Source organism: Diadema setosum, chromosome 3, assembly GCF_964275005.1.
Source record: "Diadema setosum chromosome 3, eeDiaSeto1, whole genome shotgun sequence".
Lineage (NCBI taxonomy): Eukaryota > Metazoa > Echinodermata > Echinoidea > Diadematoida > Diadematidae > Diadema > Diadema setosum.
Window position 1 is genome coordinate 21280187 of NC_092687.1, and position 21394 is coordinate 21301580.

At 38.3% G+C, this 21394-nt stretch overlaps 1 protein-coding gene across 1 annotated transcript in view; it reads right to left on the reverse strand.

The window, feature by feature from the left end:
• Positions 1–1902: 1902 nt before the first annotated feature.
• LOC140226261 (integrator complex subunit 11-like) overlaps positions 1903–21394 on the reverse strand; it is a 32963-nt gene continuing 13471 nt past the window's right edge. The window contains exons 8-21 of the mRNA XM_072306751.1: positions 20701–20735; positions 18229–18309; positions 17453–17575; positions 15950–16004; positions 15300–15395; positions 14656–14868; positions 13274–13311; positions 11668–11792; positions 11300–11410; positions 8264–8334; positions 7151–7284; positions 5280–5349; positions 4427–4480; positions 1903–3840 (exon numbers count right to left, since the gene is read on the reverse strand). Of these exons, the coding sequence (XP_072162852.1) occupies positions 3787–3840; positions 4427–4480; positions 5280–5349; positions 7151–7284; positions 8264–8334; positions 11300–11410; positions 11668–11792; positions 13274–13311; positions 14656–14868; positions 15300–15395; positions 15950–16004; positions 17453–17575; positions 18229–18309; positions 20701–20735 (1260 nt within the window). The 3' untranslated portion in view covers positions 1903–3786. The remainder of the gene's footprint in view (positions 3841–4426; positions 4481–5279; positions 5350–7150; positions 7285–8263; positions 8335–11299; positions 11411–11667; positions 11793–13273; positions 13312–14655; positions 14869–15299; positions 15396–15949; positions 16005–17452; positions 17576–18228; positions 18310–20700; positions 20736–21394) is intronic.

The following is a 21394-nucleotide window of genomic DNA, read 5'->3' on the forward strand; positions in this document are numbered from 1 at the left end:
TTGACACTAGGTAAAAACAGCCAACGAGTTCGACAGATACAACACGGCGCGTAATGTGTCGGTCTCGTGGGCCTTGTTGGCTTAGTGTCAAACTCATAGGCTGTATGACTTGTGAGCTGTATAACTCATGGGCTGCATGACTTGTGAGCTGTATGACTCGTGGGCTGTATGACTCGTGGGTGTCGGTCTCGTGACGTGCACCCGATGGTTTGCGTGGGATACACATAACGGGAGATGATATTGTTTGGACCATCCAAACTTGATGGCTCAATATTCACCTCCTGGGAGATAAAAACTTGACTATCAAATGTCTCTTTGTCCCCACATTTCAAACAAGCAGAAATTGATGAAGATTGCTAGGCTTATCAAAGGATTGCCCAATCCCCAAATAAAAGAGAAAATAAGTACACAATAATCCCAGCAGAAAACAGTAGGCCTATATTCTCATTCCCATTAAAGTAAAACACGATCTATTCGCGGCATGAAAATTTTGCGAATTGGAGCCGACGGCCTTTCTCGCAGCATGAAATTTTCGCGACTTGCCACTGGCATCCAATGCATATTGTATAGGAAAAAACTTTCGCGTGCATTTTAATTTCGCGAATGTTGCCACTTGCGAAATTCACGAAATTAAAATGCACGCGAACATTCCTCGTTTGACAGTATTTGACATGGTATAAGTAGAAATATGACATAAAAAGGGCTTTCAATTTGTCTTCAGATATTGCAGGGCTACTTCTCTAGTTCTCAGTTGTGAACAGATCTAACTGTCTAGATACTTGTTGATTCTTGTACAGGAACCCCAGGCCCCCCCCCCCCAAGCTTAGACAAATCAATGTCATGAATACATTCTATTTGCAAATGGTAATTGTAATTTCATGCGCTATTCTAGCCAATGAACACTCTAAATGCATAACTAGTCCTTGTACAATTCCATTTCACCTCAGCCTCCAACCTCAGTGAAATAAAACTGCACTTGAGCTAATTATTGTAAAACGAGGAATGTTCGTGTGCATTTTAATTTCGCGAATTTCGCGAGCCAAGATTCATGAAATTAAAACGCACATGAAAGTTCTTGTTTACACTACTGCATTGAATATTAGAGGCAACTCGCGAAAATTTCATGCCGTGAAAAGGGCCATCAGCTCCAATTCGCAATAATTTCATGCTGCGAAAATATCATTCTTGTTTTACAGTATATATTTGTCATACAAGTAAACTAGTATGGTGCACTCAAGATCACATACTACAAAATGTATACAGTAAATCTTGTGCAAGTCCTCAAGCACAAGCCCATAGAAATTGGTTAACTTCTGTGAATGTTGACGCTTCAAACTACATGTATGTTGATTTGCAGAGTACTAGTAAGTCAACACCACATAGATCTGAACCACACTGCCTATGATCTAGCATTCATGTTGTCATGTTTTCTATTGTCAGTTACCACAGAGAAAATACCTAATCAGGAGGTTGTAGGTTTGAATCCTGCTCAAGTACGTACACCGATGTATGGCAATTTGTCAATCAGTTGCAATAACAAGAACTTGATGCAAGAATTTCATCTACCTGCTGACTATGCTAGGCAATTGTATAGACGACTACCTTTAATTTAAAAAAATAAATAAAAAATGTCCTGGGACCAACAGTTATCAAAATTTTGCTACAGCCAAACTAAATACAGGTGTATAAAGACATAAAGATAATTTGGGGACATGAAATTTCACTTCATAGTAACAAAATTTCGCCACATTTGTTGTACCAGGAGTGTACTGTATTCACACAGGCATATAAACATTTCAACATTCATCTCCCTTCCTATATTTCTCGATATTTAAGAAGAGAGTTAAATCTAGAAAAAGATTCATCATAGACAGAGAAATAAATGAAGATGAACAACAAGTCTTAACGATCCAATCCACTGATATCTTTATTACTTCTCGTGGAGTAAATCAAACAAAAGACAATTTAAATAAGACCAGCAATGAGAGCTAGCATGACAAAGACATTACAGGGACTCATGGTAGACAGATATGTGTTTAAGCGATATATCAAACTTGGAGAAATCCCTCATAATCCAATTCCCATTAAATCCTCTGCAGTAAGAGCAGTGTGGTGACGAGTCACAGTTGTGCTTTATTCACCTATCATTTGAATATGGCTGCTTTTATGTAAAGCAATTCCTTTATGCCACGTTAACGCCATGTTTGCGGCAGCCACAGCAATCACATTTCAGGTCACCGTGGACAAAACGGGATGGACATGAGACAACTTGGTGAAATGGGATGGGCAAACGTGATAGCTGTGATTGCCGTACGTGGATGTCCTGTCAGATTTTTATACTGTTAAAAATATTGTCAGTGCAGAAACATTACTGTGCTCATGTGAAACCCAGTAGTATAGCCTGATTAGGTATTATGAGAACAGCATCTAATAGCTACATGTTCACTGGAGAGAGAAATGGAACGAAAAAGACAGAGGAAAAAAAGACGAAGGAGAATATCTCACCTACCCATGATGCACTACATTTTGGGCAAGTGGGGCTGCCACGGCCGATGGATCGTGGTGTAAATGTAGCATTACATGGGTTAGATTCTCCCATGCCTACACATTTACAGGTGTAAGCATGGCATAAAGATCATGTGAATGATAAAAGTGTTGCTTCCATCACAAAACCCATTTATCTCATGTCATGGTTTAGCTATACATGATTACTACCAAACTTCTCATTGTCTCACAAGTACTTCTACTGTCGCACGTTTCACACACTTTCCTTCAAGATTGCATGAATGAAGCGTCTTTCTGCTGCTAAAAGTTATGTGGTTCAGCCAACAAGACTGGTGTAAGCTTGGATACAAACAAAGATGCCTCATAGTGGCAATCCTCCCCTGAGAAAAATTATTTGTTGAAACTTAACACATAGTGTCCACCTGTTTGAGGCAGTCAGCAAACCTCCTAGTACATCTCCTGTGGTCAATATTTCACCATGTCTAGCAGTCTCACAATTCGTAGTATTGCTTCTTCTTCTTTTTTGTAAGAGTTTTGTTTCTTTTTTTTTTGTAGGGGAGGGACAAGGCAAAACTAAAAACAAATATATAATAAATAGTCACTTCTTTGTGAGATATCAACTTCAGCAACGTCTCCCTTTTTTACACAATGTAAAAATGACAGAAATGCATTTGATAGGTATTAGAGATATTTATGTTGTAGAATGACACTGGTCACAAGCCTGTTTACAATGGCTAACCCCTTCCTATTTCCCTTGACTTGCCATGTCTTGCATGTTTGAGTACATTAAGGCTTTCCAGTCAGATATCTCTCCATCTTTACTTGGCAGGTGCTTGGTAGACTGAATTCACGTTTCCCACATGGCTTGCTGTAAGGGCAAGAATTTTAACAACAGTCTCACTACATCGGCACCAAGTTGTCCAGGGAACAGAATTGTAGTTTGCTGACATACGTTGTCACACACTCCCTCTATGAGATTTTCACAGTGGTAGCAATGACAATCCGCCATTCCGGGGCTGTTTTCCATAGTCACCATGGCAACTTGGCCTTTGGTTGCTCACCCTGTGTGCCATGGTAACTTTGTGATGGCATTGTTTTTGGCACCAGTTACCATAGGTTATTTGCTTTTCATGCAGCTCCATATGGTTGCTTGCATCAAGTCAAAATGCTTGACAGTTACAGAGCTCATGAGGTTGCCGTGGCAACTAACACTGACACACCCATCAACAGTGGGCAGAGACCGCTGGGTGCTTGATCTGTCCTTACATGGTGTAACATCCTTTACTCTGTGTGTGACTGAAGCATACTAAGCAGGGAACTCCCAAGCACCTCTTCCTGCAAAGAAGGAAAACGAAAACAAAAGAACGAGGGATGAGAAGTTCCTATCTGAAAAGGGCATCTTTTATCATACTTCAGTTAAAGAAACATGACCACCATCAATCTCTGGGTATAATTGAACTAGAATCATCAGTGAAAGCAATTACTCGTCTAAATTCATTCCAAAAGATTTGTTTGCTTTGCATTCAAATACATCGACATTATATTGCCATGGCGACACATTTGACATTAAACATAAGACATCTTTCAAAACTCTACATTGCAGCAATCACGTGTTAAATCCCAAGTCAACTTCTCAAAAATTGAGACAGAATTTGATTTACAATATTTGTATAAACATGCTATTGCCATGGCAACATACTTCTGGACAAATCATCCATATGAAAAGAAAACCATTAATAAATTGCAATCTATCTAGTGTGAGTAAAAAGATAAAGATTAAATATATAAGCTAATTAAAATGAACCACAGTTTGTTTATTTGTTTGTTTGTTTGTTTGCTTGTTTGATTGATTGATTCTTTGTTTGTTTGGGGAAAATATTATACAAGATGAAAAGGTGTGATTAGCCACAAACCCACATACCTGGTATGGCCAAGAGACTAAAAGATCCAGTGTCTCATCTGACTCTCCAGACATCTGAAAGGAAGATGGAGAAACACTTCCCTCATGAACCTCAGCTAGTGTTATTGGTACATTTCAACAAAAAACATGCAATCTTCTCAAATGAAGACCAGAACTGAGACCACATAAAATTTCCTGGGATTTCCTGGGAAATTGATTGCTGATTATCCTCTGTATTATTTGGTTTGTATTTCGTTACAATGCCTATGTAATTTGCCTTTATACCACATTTCAAATAATTTCGATGTATCAACTTCAATACTTGATGCTTGTTGGCATGATTATAAAAGATATTTTTTGCATGTACATGTTCATCAACATGAAATATGAAAAGAAAAATTGAAATCTTGCTAACGCCATAAAAGCTGCTTAATATCATTAAGGTGTAAATATGACATAAAGTAAATTTTCAAGCTTGTAACCATATTTTCAATTCCATAACAAGAAGTTTTGAAAAAGAAATATCTACATGCATGACATTATATATGACACCAAATATCTTTCTCCCTGATTATCCACACAATGGAGAGTTTATATGGCCATCACATCATGTCATAACAACAGAGTATCATCATCATCATCATCATCATCATCATCATCATCACCATCATCATCATCATCACAATCACCATCACCACCGTGATGGTGGTGATCATCATCACCATGATCACCATGATCATTATCATCATCATCATCATCATCACCATCATCATCATCACAATCACCATCACCACCGTGATGGTGGTGATCATCATAACCATGATCACCATGATGATCATCATCATCATCATCATCATCATCATCATCATTTTACCTTCAGCAGAATGGATCCAATCATGATGGAGTCATCTGGCATCAGCTGCACAGACTCATGAGGGAACTTCCTGTGGGGTCAAAGGTCAAGCTGACTCAGTAAGTGGGTTTGACGTTACCTTACACATCGATCACTACATTTCATGGTGTGGTCAACAGCAGAGGGAGACAGACAATTCCATACCAGAAATCATGACAATGTTCAATGCATCATTCAATAGTATTACAGCTCCTTATCAACAAGGAAAAGTAGAAATTACGTGGTGTGTAATATATGTCCCCGCCGGAAGTAGCATTTTGTAACAAAATGTGCAATATAGGTAAAAAATCAAGGTCAAAGGTCAAAGAAGTCAAAGGTCAAAATTCTGTGTAGAAGTTTTGAAGCCCTCGCCTAGTGCCATCACATAAAGCAAATGGAATCGAAATTGGGTTAGAAATGGCAAAGGAGTAGCATTTTGTAGCCAATGTACAATATAGGTCAAAAATCAAGGTCAAAGGTCAAAGAAGACAAAGGTCAAAATTCTGTGTAGAAGTTTTGAAGCCCTCACCTAGTGCTATCACATAAAGCAAACGGAATCAAAATCGGGTTAGAAATGGCGAAGGAGTAGCATTTTGTAGCAAAATGCACAATATAGGTCAAAAATCGAGGTCAAAGGTCAAAGAAGTCAAAGGTCAAAATTCTGTGTAGAAGTTTTGAAGCCCTCAACTAGTGCCATCATATAAAGCAAACGGAATCGAAATCAGGTTAGAAATGGCGAAGGAGTAGCATTTTGTAGCAAAATGTACAATATAAGTAAAAAATCACGGTCAAAGGTCAAAGAAGTCAAAGGTCAAAATTCTGTGTAGAAGTTTTGAAGCCCTCACCTAAAGCAAACGGAATCGAAATCGGGTTAGAAATGGCGAAGGAGTAGCATTTTGTAGCAAAATGTACAATATAGGTCAAAGGTCAAGGTCAAAGGTCACAACTGAAATTCTGTGTAGAAGTTTTAAAGCTCCAATGTAGTGCTATCATATAAAGCAAACAGAATCAAAATTGGCTCATAAATGACAGAGAAGTAGCAAATTGAACATTTTGATCACACACGGACGCACACACGGACGGACGCACGGACGTACGCACGGACAGACGGACGGACGCACGGACGCACAGACGCACGGACACACACACGTACGGAGCCCGTTTCATAGTCCCCTGCTCGAACTCGTTCGGCGGGGACAATAACACATGGTCTACATCAAGAGCTACAGCTCAGATAGGATAAACTGTAAGTCTCTTCTTGGACAGGACACACTCTGCTCCCCAGTGACCCCACCACACCCCACTCTCCAGTGACTCCATGGCATCCCATCCCACTATGCCCTATATCCCAGTAACCACATCACATTCTACTCCCAGGTGACCCTATCACACCACATTCCCTAGTGACCCCATCACACACCTTCTGTAGTGACCCCACCACACCCCACTCCCGGTGTAACCCCACCACACCCTACTCCTCGGTAACCCCACCACACCCTACTCCTCGGTGACCCAACCACACCCCACTCCCCAGTGACACCACCACACCCCACTCCCCCGTGACCCCGCCACACCCCCCTCCCCAGTGACACCACCACACCCCACTCCCCAGTGACCCCACCACACCCCACTCCCCGATGACCCCACCACACCCCACCCCACTCTTCTGTGACTCCACCACATCCCATCCAACTATGCTCTATATCCTAGTAACCACATCACATTCTACTCCCAGTGACCCCATCACACCACATTCCCTAGTGACCCCCACCACACCCCCCTCCCCAGTGACCCCATGACATCCCATCCTCGGTGACCCCACCACACCCCACTCCATAGTTACCCCATCACACCTCTTCAGCTTCTTGGTAAGTGCCTCCATGGATGATGCTGAGGTGGAGACGGTGGAGGTGAACCTGATGTCGTGTTCTGTCAGACCAAGCTGCTGCATCACCTTTGATGGTTCCTCTATCTGTAATTTCTGTCCCTAGAATCATACAAACAAACAAAAGCAATCCAAATGTAAACTTAAATAAATCATTTCAATCGCTAAACAAAATGTCATTATTCCGGGACATGTCACTTTTATTTGCAGTGTGGCCACCCAGAGTTTACAGAGATGGTTGTCAAACTGAATCAAAGATGTATAAGGTATTCACAGGAACAGTCCTCAAGAAGAAGTACTGAAGGAACATGAAAAAGATAAGGGCAAGGAGGATTGTAAGTGCTAGCAGTACAAGTTAATTCCAAGCTCTGAAGGGGCTGGTCTTTAAATCCAACATATGGACCATGCTTGATTTTAGTTAACAAAATGCAGCAGAGAGAGTCACTGGCTTTGTTGAAATGATGAAGCTATAATGTAAATAAAAATTAAAAAAAAAATCTTTGAAATATTGCAGGCTAAAAACTGCAAGTCATGAAAAAAAAAGCACCCCCCCCCCCACACACACAATTGCAAATCAGAGTCTGTGACTCTTCAAAAATTCTTTCTGCCATTATATTTTGTTTCTTTTAATCAACTTGAGCATGGGTCATGGTACTTATCTGAATTACACAGAGGTTGTACCTATGTCACAGACTTTGAAACCTATAAAAATGTATCACATTAAAATTCATTTAAAACTCATTAAATCTATTAGAATTTATTATATCAAAATTCACATACAACATCAAATTTATTAATATCCATTGAAAATTCTCACAACTCTTTGCAATGAAATCAAATTTTCTCATTTATTCAAGTATGAAACCATTCTGGGAATAAGACAACCATGTTAACTTGTTGGCAAGATAACACTACTGCTTTGTAAATTCGACACTTAACCCGTTGAGGATGGACTGATTTTGTTATAACACATTTCCTATAGACACCTGTCCGAGTATACCCGGGACTCATCTTCAATGGGTTAATGAGGGGTATAGAGGCCTGTACTGTGTTCAGGTATTGTGGTTGCTAGCCACCTTACCTCCTGTCTGATGACTAAGGCTCCATGCATGGTTAGAGGCTTCTTGACATCTGGAGCTCCTTGGGGAAATCCTACAAACGAATGGTGAGATTATACCACTCTTTTTAGTCTATACATCAAGCTGTGTGTTTGACCTTACAAAAGACATTCTGTTTAAATAGGACAGAATTGTGACAGAATCAACATACAATGTATCTTTTGGTTGTGCTTTATTCTTTCACATTCCACTACATAAGGCCACATACAATATGATGTAGCTTTTTCTGATACTTAAAGACAGTAATGGATCAAGGAACTAATGACAACACTAGAGATTGTAATTTGTCATCACTGACAAATTAAGGTGATCCGATCTTTTTTTTAATCAATGATTCAAGTCCTCATCGCAATAGGCATGACCATGCAGGTTTCATCTGTGGTCAGAGACACTGGCCGTCTGATGTTTGGATTCTCATTTAGAAAAGGGAGTCATATCTGCTATCTTTGGTACCAAATCTGTATACACTATAACGAAGATACAACAACAAGTACATATGACCTTTGACCCCACTTTGCACAACCTAGATGGCATCTGAGCAAACAGTGGTTATTTTGTGAAATGATTCTTGTAACATGATCTTTGCGTGTGCAAAATATGGGAAAGATAAGACATGTATTCACCAAGATACAGGATGAAACATTTGTGACCTTTGACCCTAATTTACATACCCAAGATGTTGTCCGATCAAGTAGTTGTTATTTTATGAAATAATGTACGTGACATGAACTAAACATGTGCAAAATATGGGAGTGATAGGGGCTGTTTTTCTTGAGTTATTGCAAAGAAAGTTGCAGAAACATAGAAATATCTCAATACATCGAAGATAAGCTTCAATTTCAACCAAGTTTTTTAACATGATTCCGACATTGTATGAAGAAAGGAAGGCATACATTCGATAGCGCACAGTCTCAGCTACAATATATTAAAATCGAGGAGAAATTCACCGAAGGGTAAGTGAGCTAGTGCTCGATAAAGACAATCATGTTAATTTTCACATTTAAAAAAATTCCCTCCCATAGAGATACCACGTCATAACGAAGATAAAGAAAGAAGTACATATGACCTTTGACCCAACTTTGCATAGACAAGATGGCATCTGAGCAAGAAGTAGTTATTTTGTGAAATGATCCTTGTAACATGGTCTTTACGTGTGCAAAATATGGGAAAGATAGGACATGTATTCACCAAGATACAGGATGAAACATTCATGACCTTTGACCCTAATTTACATACCCAAGATGGCGTCTGATCAAGTAGTTGTTATTTTATGAAATAATGTTCGTGACATGAACTAAACATGTGCAAAATATGGTGGTGATAGGGTATGTTTTTCTTGAGTTATTGCATATAAAGTTGCAAAAAGAAAGAAATATTTCAATTTTATGTTTTTCTTGAGTTATTGCATATAAAGTTGCAAAAAGAAAGAAATATTTCAATACATCGAAGATAAACTTTAATTTCAACCAAGTTTTTTGACGTGATCCCGACAACGTATGAAAAAACGAAGGGCACACTTACGATAGCCCAAAGTCTCAGCTACAACATATTAAAATCTTGTAGAAATTGACCCAAGCATAAGTGAGCTAGTGCTCAATAAAGATAGTAATGTCAATTTTCATTTCCAGAAAAACTGCACTGCCATAGAGATTACACGTAAACTGGTCAAATTTGACAAGGTTACTTTCAATCCATTTTTACGAGGTGATGCCGTCATTAAATCAAAATTGTCTTTTACATTTATGAAAGAACATTTCATAAGCTACAACATATTGAAATTTGGGTGAAAAATGGCAAAGGATAAGTGAGATACGCTCGAGTAAACTTGGAATTTGATGACGTCATTTTGAAAATTTACTTTTTTGACTTTATTAAGAAATTTGATATCTTTTAATCATTTTGTCAGCATAGCCAACCCATGGAATAACATGTACAACTCATCAGCTTTCAGAATATGTCAAGAAAATGGGGGGTCACCGTCTATCCTGACAAGTAAAATCCGATTTAAGATTGGCGGTTGTTTGGCATAGTTGCACTGTGTATCCCCATTGACGCACGCGCGGAATTTTGAGTTTGACGGGCCCGTATGACGTCATATTGAGTCGGATCAACTTGAAACTTGGTAGAAATATTCCTTGACATTTTGGACATCCCATCCGTGTAAAAAAACTGAAAATTTCTATTGCATACTAGCTGTGCGTGCGAATATGTGCGCGCGTACGCGTCCGTCCAATTTTTTCAATTTTTCAAAAAATGCTCCAAATGATCTGAAACGTGTGCAAAAAAATTTTGAGCTCGATTTGAGCATACAAATATTTCAACGCGCGCGTACGCGCGTTTTAAGATAAATATGAATTTTTGAGAAAATGAGTAGAACCCGCTTGACTTGAAATATATGTGACGTAATTTACATTAAAAAATTCCATTCCATTTATGAGATATGCATGAAAATGTGTTTTCATATAATGACGTCATAGTGACGTCACGGTCGACTGATCCCTATGATTTTACTTGCGCTGTCGTCTTTGCGACATGATACATATATGGTATAAGTTTGACATTGATAGGCAATGCACTTTCTGAGCCAACTCTTGCACAACTTTTGTGGAGAAATAAAGAAATAAAGAAAGAAGAATAAAGAATCAGTACAGATACAGAAGGTGATCCGAGAGGATACTCGGATCACCTAATAAAAAGAAAAAATCAAATTTACGTCTCGTTGTTCTCAAACTTAGCTAACCCATTTCTGGAGACTGCTTCCTGTTTTCTTGATGACATCTATTTTTTTTCTCTCCCACTGCTTTCTTGATACAGCTATCAAATCATTTTTTCCATGATCTTGCTCATGACAGATCAAAGGTGCAGCATTTGAACATCTCCTCCATGTTTCACATGTCTTTTGTTTAGTGTTTTCAACCTTCACACAAGTCAATCTGCTGCTATTCTTCTTTTTCTTTTTTTTTCTTTTTTTCCCCAGTAAACTCCAGAAGGAAACCAACCTGCTAAGGCAGAGCTTCTCTTGAGGAGTCCCAGGGACACATCTGCCATCAGATTGGTCTTGGTTGCTATGGAGACTGTTTCCCCATTGGCTGGCATGAAGCACTTGATTTCTGGAAGTCAAAGGAGACACATAACAGAAAACTTGACATCACAACTTTGCAGTCTTCACTCTCCATGTATCTATTATCTCCTCTTCACTTCAATCCACATCTCTTGACAGGTCAGAATGGGCTTCCTTTTCATCACAACCAGGAAGATACGATCATGGGTTTTAAAATGAAGATAAAAATTACATTACAAAATTACAGTCCTTGGTTCAGGCGACCTTAAGAGTAAAATGCTGTACAAGTTAAGTGATGGAACTTACTGAATTCCCCAGAGATTTTTTCTTTGAGAAACTCCATCTTTTTTGCCTCCCCGTGGACCAGGATGACATTTTGAGGTTCACACATCCTCACCAGCTGCATGATTCCCTTGGCATCAGCATGGGCACTGTACACACCAACCAAAGATAAAATAAGGGAGCTACTAAAATGACTATCAGAATGGAAGGGAACAAGAAACAAACTCTTTTATTGGGAAGGTATGGGGTAAGGGTAAAAGATACTGGAGGGATTGCACAATTGAATCCAACCTAGATGTGCTGATGTTCACTGTACATGTATTTTTAAAGCAAAGAAGTTATGTCACATCCATGGATTAATCTTGCATTTACAGGACAAGTCTACCTTCATAGACATGTGGGTTGAGTGAATGCAGCAATATTAGTAGAGCACATCACTGAGAGTTTGAGGAAAATTGGACAATCCGTTCAAAAGTTATGAATTTTTTAAGTTTCTGCTCAGTCATGGCTGGATGAGAAGACTACTATAGCTTGTGATGTCACATGAGTACAACGATATAAAGAAAGTATAAAGAAAATTCAACATATTTTCACTTTTCTCGCATAACAAAACTCGACTTCTCTCTTTCAGAAGGCAAGGGGAATAATATTTCCCTTAACATACGTCAGTAACGAGTCGAAGAAATGTGCACTTTATTAAAAAAACAAAGTTTTGTGAAATTCTCTTTTTATTTTCCTTACACAGTTGTACGCATGTGACATCATACACTCTAGCAGTTTCCTCATTCAGCAGTGATTGCGCAGATGCTTTAAAAATTCATAACTTCTGAGCGGATTGTCGAATTTTCCCCAAACTTTCCCTGTTGTGTTCTTCTAATATTGTTGCATTCACTCAATCCATATGTATATGAAGGTGGACTTGTCCTTTAAGTTTTCATAAGAAAAAGTCCTAACAACATACTTTGGTCACATATTCTGTGTAACACTCGGCAAGATGACAAGATGGTGCGATTACATTTTAACAGGTAATTGAGATTGTAGCTATGCAGTCATAATTTGACAGTTGCCTTCTAAACGACACTCAAGTGTTCTTTTTTATGTGTGCTCATTCATTCATTTAAAAAAAACAGTTTCTAAAATGCAAAGCATTAATTAGAAAACGAACTAAAATTGAAGAAATTTTGGAAGGCTATGTGAATAGAACAGTAGATGTGGAAGGTTCACAAACATGACAGATTGTAAATGCTAAAGGAATAAATGGGTTCAAGATGATACCTACCAGTTTCTAACCACCACAATGTACCACATAATTTCTCCACTTTGCTAAATCTTCACAGATCCCTTGCGTTTTCTATTACACATTAAAAAAAAAAAAAATCACATTTGTTGAGGTCCCTACCCTTTCAAAAACTGTACTATCAAGAAATCAAATCTTTAGGCCATACCAGATTTATAATCTAATTTCTAAAAACAAACTAGGAGGATGTTTGGTAGATAAGTACATAATGTGTGATTCCTTTAGCACCAAAGGTTTGAAATAACACCTCTATGAAGATGGAGAGAGGCATGGACATAAAGACCATTCAAATGTGATGCACTCTTACCTGAATGACATGTACTGCACTCTTACCTGAATGACATGTACTGCACGGAGAGCTTGACATCAATCTTTGGAGGAAAATGAAAAAAAAAATGAAGGGAAAAATTGATACGAGAGATTTAATGCATGTCAATCTCATACTGTGACTGCCTATATCAACGTTTCACTGTTAGCACATGTAATAACAGAAGACTGAGAGAGAGACAACTTCCTTTTCTGTGACTGACAGGATAACTGAACTCTTAGTGTGCTTCAGCTGCCGACTAGCACACATGCACACACAAAAAACAACAACAAAACAAACAAGCAAACAAACCCATAGCATTGTACATGCTGTCCAAGGTCCCTGGCACAGAAAGGGCTAACTATCTGTTGAAATTAAGCCTACAATTTAACCACAATGAATGTAACATTTCAGGTAAAGTGCTGATAAAGGTTAATGTTTGGCTCAATAGCCCTGTGTGTAGTCTCTTGCCACCTGTCAGCCTGGTTGGTGTTAAGCTCTACAAATTGAAAAAAATGTGGTCTATCCAGCTCTAGTTGGTCAAGCCATACCAATCACACCTCCTGAGCAACCTTTAAAAATCTAGGTACAATACAGCAGCAGCATTGCTTACCTCATTTTATTTGTGATTCATGGAATTTTTACAGGACATAATTTTCTGTAAGTGATGCATTAATTCCTCACTGAAAGACAATGTGGCTTGAACTCACAACTATTGAGATGCCTTGTCTCTCTAATGTACAGGCTATCCAAACTACATTGTGGTTAGGCTCATGGAAGCTTCTTCCAATTAAATTCCACTACATTTCTTTTATCTTTTTTCAACAAGAATAAAAGTCGATTGACAAATTGCCCTACATCGATGTAAATAAGCACTGAATTGATCAGTGTTTTAGTAGTAGCCATGATAAAGAAAATCATGGGCGTATGTACTCGAGGATCAGAGCGCGCTCATCAGAATTACAAACTGGATTGTCAGTTTAGAACAGTCAAAAACACACAAGGCAAAGCTGTGTGTGTTTTGGACTGTTCTAAATTTACAGAGGTTGGACAAATTTATTAACACCCAATCACAAAATGTGCATTATTTGCCTTATGAAATGATGACAAGATTTGAAATTCCACAGCAGCCATCTACAGAAAACTCCCAGGTCAGTCTGTACTAGCTCTGTGATACTTGAAGGCACACAGAAACAATTGCACTGCATTTGCAAAGCAGCTGAGAGCAGACAAGTAGCTACAACGTATCAGTAACCCTTATTAGTATACCCTTGCTAGTGAAAAGTTAAGTTGGGCCATAAGACAAAATAAAATACTGGTCGCATGATAGTTCTCAGCCAATCATTTGACATGGATCCATATCACCATTTTACGAGAGGTATCAAGAGTCAAAGCCAAATGAACTCACTGTTTGTCTGTTCTCCATCTCAATCTTCTTCTGCCCACTGAGCACCTTGTGGCCGACAGTCCCCGCCACACAATAACCCGGCATGATGACCATGTTCTTCTCACCGGACGCCCACTGTTTGAAGATCTGAAGGGACAGGCCAGAGTGAAGCATCCCGGGTGTGGCAAACACCACCATGGGGCCTGGGTTGTTGATGTACGCTCGGTCAAAGGCCTACAGGAAACAACAAAAGAACTCATCCAGTACAGCCCTTAAGTTTGTGCTTTTTATACTGTTGGTGATTTTGCTTGAAGAATAATCAAATCCTTATAATAGCTATATATATTTATTTATAACAGGCCCTTAAACTGGCAGCACATTTTTGAAGATTGAAAAAAAAAAAAAATCTTTCGTAAAATGGATTTTATTTTTTTCTGATTTCATGCAGCTTTATTCAATCTTACCACTTCTTTTTATTTCTCTAACATAAGATACATAGTGAAATCCATTGTTGCCAATCTAATAACATGAGATACAGCCTGAAATCCAACATTGCCAATTTAATGACAAGATGATCTATTCTGCAGCAGAATCAGGACTTGATGGGCCAACATGAACCTACTGAAAAGTTTGCTCTCAAAAAATGCATACACATTTTCACCTACCTTGATGTGCTGGAAGTCAAACAGGTTTCTGTTCACAAATGTCTTCTTAATCTTCTGATTGGTCCATGTGATGAAGAGCTTGTAGTAATGGTTTGCCTGCAGAAGAATAACAGACACAAGTATTCAGCCAACTGTAACATGCCATCATTGATTTTGGAGATAAAGGCTTTTTTTTTTAAGTGAGAATGAGGAGCAATGCAGAGACTTACTGCCATAACAATCTACTAGAGCAATTGCCATGACATGATGAAGGAATCATTTAGTTATAATTAGACTGTATGTTTGAGAGGGCTAAAGATTTTGTCACAGCCATGCAATATATCAAATATATTTTAGTCTACCAACTCAAAGAAACTACAGTTTTGCCGGTCAGAATTTATTCTTTTCATCTTACTTGAACTTCATATTATTCACTACTATTACATAAAATGATGGAATTAATATCTTCATTTCAGCAAGATACCTTGCAGTTGTAGATTTATCAAAAGCCTTTCAAATCACTACATTTATAACTACTCCTTATATTGGCAACAGGCTTTATAAGAAGATGACAGTTAAATGTTTCTATCTCCTTTTAATGTGGAAAATGAGAATGGGTAGAGTCTCCCAGGCAGTGTAATACCACAAGGGATGGAATTGTGTTGCCTTACCCTTTCTGTCAAACCAGTGGAGAAGTAGATGGGAGCCTCAATGTTCATTCTTTCCCTGTAGTAAACAATCCACAGAGTCAGTGTCAAGAACATTTCAGATAAACAATACACAAATAAAAAATAAACAATAAACAAAACTAGATTTGAATCATGATTTGTCTCACATCTCCAAGGAGGAGTAACGAATACGTGCAAACAAGTGACCATGAAGCTGTGAATGGTTTTGAGTCCCTCCAGTGAGCTTGGCAAGAGAAATGAAGTGGTTTGCCTATGGGCACACCCACTGCTTCCACGGGATTTGAACCAGAGACTGCACGATTGATAGCCTGTGGTCATTACCACAGAGCCACTACAGCTCCTCTTTAGATACATTTTACATGTAAATTGTGTTTACTCTTGTAACTGCATATTCTGTAGAATTTCCTTTTTTTAGTGCATAGGACACATACATGTACTCTATGTGTTATGTGCTGATACCTATGCAATTGTTGCTCATCATCATCATTATTAACATACCTAATAATTAAGTAATTTACATTTCTTACTACTTTTCTGTCTGTAAAATTTAGATAAATCAAATTTTAAGGATAAGAGTTAATTCAAATACGTCAGAAGAGAATGGAATACTCTTTTTTTAAATATTATGCACATTTCACCATTACATTTGTCTTGATTTAACTGTAGATGTACAGTATGTGCATCACAGCATGCTTGGAGCTACAGTTGGCCAACAGTTTGAACAGATTCTCCTTCTATTACTGCTGAGGCTCAGATGGAGCTGTTGTGGTACACTGGATATTAAGACCACAGACTGTCATTCTGAGGTCTGTGGTTTGAGACCCCTGGATGTGGTGGTTGTGACACTAGGCAAGAAATTTATCCCAACTGGTTACTGTCAGAGTGGATATTTTTGCCTGAGTAATTTTTTGTGCTCTGCCGAGTAAGAGGAATTTGCCATTTTAATTTTGCAGATCAAGACATTACACAGTGAGTGATACATACAGTACAACAAGCAAAACATCTCTTGTGCTTTTATTTTCACGCCAGTTTCTGATCATGCTAAATGCATGAAAATTTCCATTTTTACAGTCATCCTTCGAAGGGCCTTACAGCTGCCAGTCTCACAGTTGCTTGCTTACAAGCATTCATTGCTTCCTTAGCAGCCACATAAAGCAAATCTTGATCTATTACACTACAAACTATTGCAAAGGTTCGTATCATTTTTGAACCATTTTTGAAAAACAACATTAATGTTGACATCAAATCATAACGGAAAATTGTTTTGGACTTCATGAATAATCATTCTCTTTTAAGACTCAAATTAATACTTTTTACACTAAAAACTGAGTTAGGGGGTATTTTGATATTTATGCCAATAGAGATGTGAGCTCTTGTCACCCCAGGGACAATACATAGTTTACAAAGGCATTTACATCACAGCTGTCACTTCAGTTTAGGGAGACATGTTGACATCATCACTGTTGTTGTCATGACAACACCTACCAGTATGTTTCCAGGAGGATGCAGAGCTCCTGTGCCCTTCCCAGAGCAAAGACTGGAATGAGAACCTTGCCACCATTAGTCACACAGTCATGCACCTTCTTCAGGAAGTCTCTCTCTCGACACCTGTGAGTGGGGAGAAAGACAGAGAGTGATTCCATGTTTAGTGGTATTGCTGGTGGCAGTGCTAATTGAAACTGTAACACCTACAACGCTGACCAGCAAAAAGTTTTGTATCAGATCCATCATCCTAGGGATGCTGCCTGCTAAGTCTGGTGGAAATATGCCATGGCATTTTCAAGAAGGAGCTAAAAAATGCACAGCAGACAATGATTGACTGCACCGGTTACTAAGGCTCTGGTGAGCTAAAAACATAAACCTTCACTTCCTACATGTTTGTACTGCCCATTATGAATATGTGCATTTGAACGTTATCTGTGTCAGTACCAAAAAGTACTACGTGCATTTAGTTTTATCTGACACATTTAAGAATGTAAATAAATGTGAATAATTACCTGTAATTATTTTATCATTATGCCAAAAAAAATTAAAATGACTAAAGGAAAATGGGCTGTTCAGACCATCATTACATACTAAATGTTTTTGGTGTATGCACAACTTTACATTTACACATAATTTTACACTTTACACGTAGATTTAGTTTCAAAATGACCAAAATCCTTGCTCTGAATACGACACATTTCTGACTATCTACAAAGGATATAAATAAATAATGACAACTCAAAGCAACTGACATATGAAGCTTTCCATCCTCTCACCGTTTGGAGTCCCTGATGGTGGTAGCATAGGTGGACTCTGAGATGAGAATGGAAGGACGACACTTGTCAATCCAGGCAGCCCTGGGGTGGAGCAGAAGACAAACAATCAAAAGGAAGGCGTTGACTCATTACATAGTGTGTCAGTAGTGATCTCACTCCAGGCGTAGCACTACAAAACAAACCAGCTTTCAATATTTCATGAACATCTACTTCTCCTGGTATTTCTCCTAGCACTACAATTAAAACAAGGAAAAGTAGAAATTACGCGGTGCGTAATATATGTCCCCGCCGGAAGTAGCATTTTGTAGCAAAATGTGCAATATAGGTAAAAAATCAAGGTCAAAGGTCAAAGAAGTCAAAGGTCAAAATTCTGTGTAAAAGTTTTGAAGCCCTCACCTAGTGCCATCACATAAAGCAAACGGAATCGAAATCGGGTTAGAAATGGCGAAGGAGTAGCATTTTATAGCCCATGTACAATACAGGTCAAAAATCAAGGTCAAAGGTCAAAGAAGGCAAAGGTCAAAATTCTGTGTAAAGTTTTGAAGCCCTCACCTAGTGCCATCACATAAATCACACGGAATCGAAATCGGGTTAGAAATGGCGAAGGAGTAGCATTTTGTAGCCAATGTACAATACAGGTCAAAAATCAAGGTCAAAGGTCAAAGAAGGCAAAGGTCAAAATTCTGTGTACAAGTTTTGAAGCCCTCACCTAGTGCCATCACATAAAGCAAACGGAATCGAAATCGGGTTAGAAATGGCGAAGGAGTAGCATTTTGTAGCAAAATGTACAATACAGGTCAAAAATCAAGGTCAAAGGTCAAAGAAGGCAAAGGTCAAAATTCTGTGTACAAGTTTTGAAGCCCTCACCTAGTGCCATCACATAAAGCAAACGGAATCGAAATCGGGTTAGAAATGGCGAAGGAGTAGCATTTTGTAGCAAAATGTACAATATAGGTCAAAAATCAAGGTCAAAGGTCAAAGAAGGCAAAGGTCAAAATTCTGTGTACAAGTTTTGAAGCCCTCACCTAGTGCCATCACATAAAGCAAACGGAATCGAAATCGGGTTAGAAATGGCGAAGGAGTAGCATTTTGTAGCAAAATGTACAATATAGGTCAAAAATCAAGGTCAAAGGTCAAAGAAGTCAAAGGTCAAAATTCTGTGTAGAAGTTTTGAAGCCCTCACCTAGTGCCATCATATAAAGCAAACGGAATCGAAATCGGGTTAGAAATGGCGAAGGAGTAGCATTTTGTAGCAAAATGTACAATATAGGTCAAAGGTCAAGGTCAAAGGTCACGACTGAAATTCTGTGTACAAGTTTCAAAGCTCCCATGTAGTGCTATCATATAAAGCAAACAGAATCAAAATTGGCTCATAAATGACAGAGAAGTAGCAAATTGAAGATTTTGATCACACACGGACGCACACACGGACACACGGACACACGGACGGACACACGGACGGACGGACACACACACGTACGGAGCCCGTTTCATAGTCCCCTGCTCGAACTCGTTCGGCGGGGACAACTACTGGTAACAACAATAACCTGCATTACATACTAACATGAGAATATAAAACTTACATCTTTTATAGAAGGTTTTTTGATCATGTGGGGTGATAGTACTTGGGTCAGTACGGATCAGTTGCCATCACTTCAAGTCATACTCACTTTTTCTACTGCACCTTGAGCACATTAGTTATGTGGAATTGGCACATTATAAGTACCCTGTATTATTATTACTAGTATTATTATCACTTAATAGACAGCCCCAACTGAGTAAGTTTGTCTCCCAGCTTCTCAAAATTCAGCAAATGCAATTACAAGCATGATATATAACAACATTTCTCTAGGATAGATGACGAGGATTATTATCATTTTTGTCCTTCTCCTTTATATATTCCAATTATCATTACTAATATCATTGTGATCATTACAACTTGTTATATCATTATTATTAGTAGTAGTATCATTATTATTATTATTATCATCATTATCATTATTAGTAGTAGTATCATTATCATTATTATCATTAATATCATTATCATTATCATTATTATTATTATCATTAATATTATTATTATTATTATCATCATCATCATCATCATCATCATCATCATCATCATCATTATTATTATCTAATATTATTATCACTACTCTCATCAAGCTCATCTGCCAGATTTTTCTATAGTTTCCAAACATGTATCATATTCATGACACTATGCTAACATGCTGAAGCAATCAACTACAAAGCAGATATCTACCAGATTTAAATTTCGCTGATTTTACTTCTCCCTAGCCACAGATAAAGACATCTGGTAATTAGACATGGCATACACCATGAAACCAACACTGTGGTGGGCAGTGAAAATAACATCACATCAGAGTTACACCAAAATTTACCAGTAAGTTAGAATTACAGTTTCATTGGAATTACACCGGACACTGGAATTACACCAGAAGCACAGCTTACCCTAGATGTCTGTCTGGTGTCATGTTGTAATCTCCCTGAGGGAAAAAAAGAAACATCAAAATATTTCTCATGAAGCCTTCAGTATCCCTGGAATAATTCACACCCAGCTTTAAGCACAGATTGCCAACAAAGACTCAATCAAGTCTAGACAGGCCAGTCATTTGTTACAAGCAGACAGCAGACACAGTTGTCCCTTTCAAACCTGAATGATTAGTCTGTGGGATAAACAACACGCTTGCTTTGCACCACTCTGGGCACAACTGCTTGCTTACTAACCGTTACTTTGGCACAAATACAAGAACAAAACATACCAACATGCTTTCTTCTGGATAACTGTACTATATTCACTCACATTAAAGCAAACATAATGATTACTAATTACAACTTTCTAGTGTTCTATCGATTGGAGAAAAATAGGAAAATTACACAAAGTCGACTAGTATTGGATGTTACAGGCACCACTCACATTTGGCCTCCACAAACATTGATATGGCAGTCTGAAGGTTACAGTGCAAAGCAATTAGTTACAGGCTGACAGCTGTGTGTTTCCCATGTGACACAAAATGTTTTAATATGCCACCTCCCTACTCGATCTGCCCTTGACTACATATATTGTCGCTGGGGTGACAAGACCTTGTATCTGCAATTTTGGTGAAAATTACTTTTTTGAATTAATGGTCAAATAATGGGATAA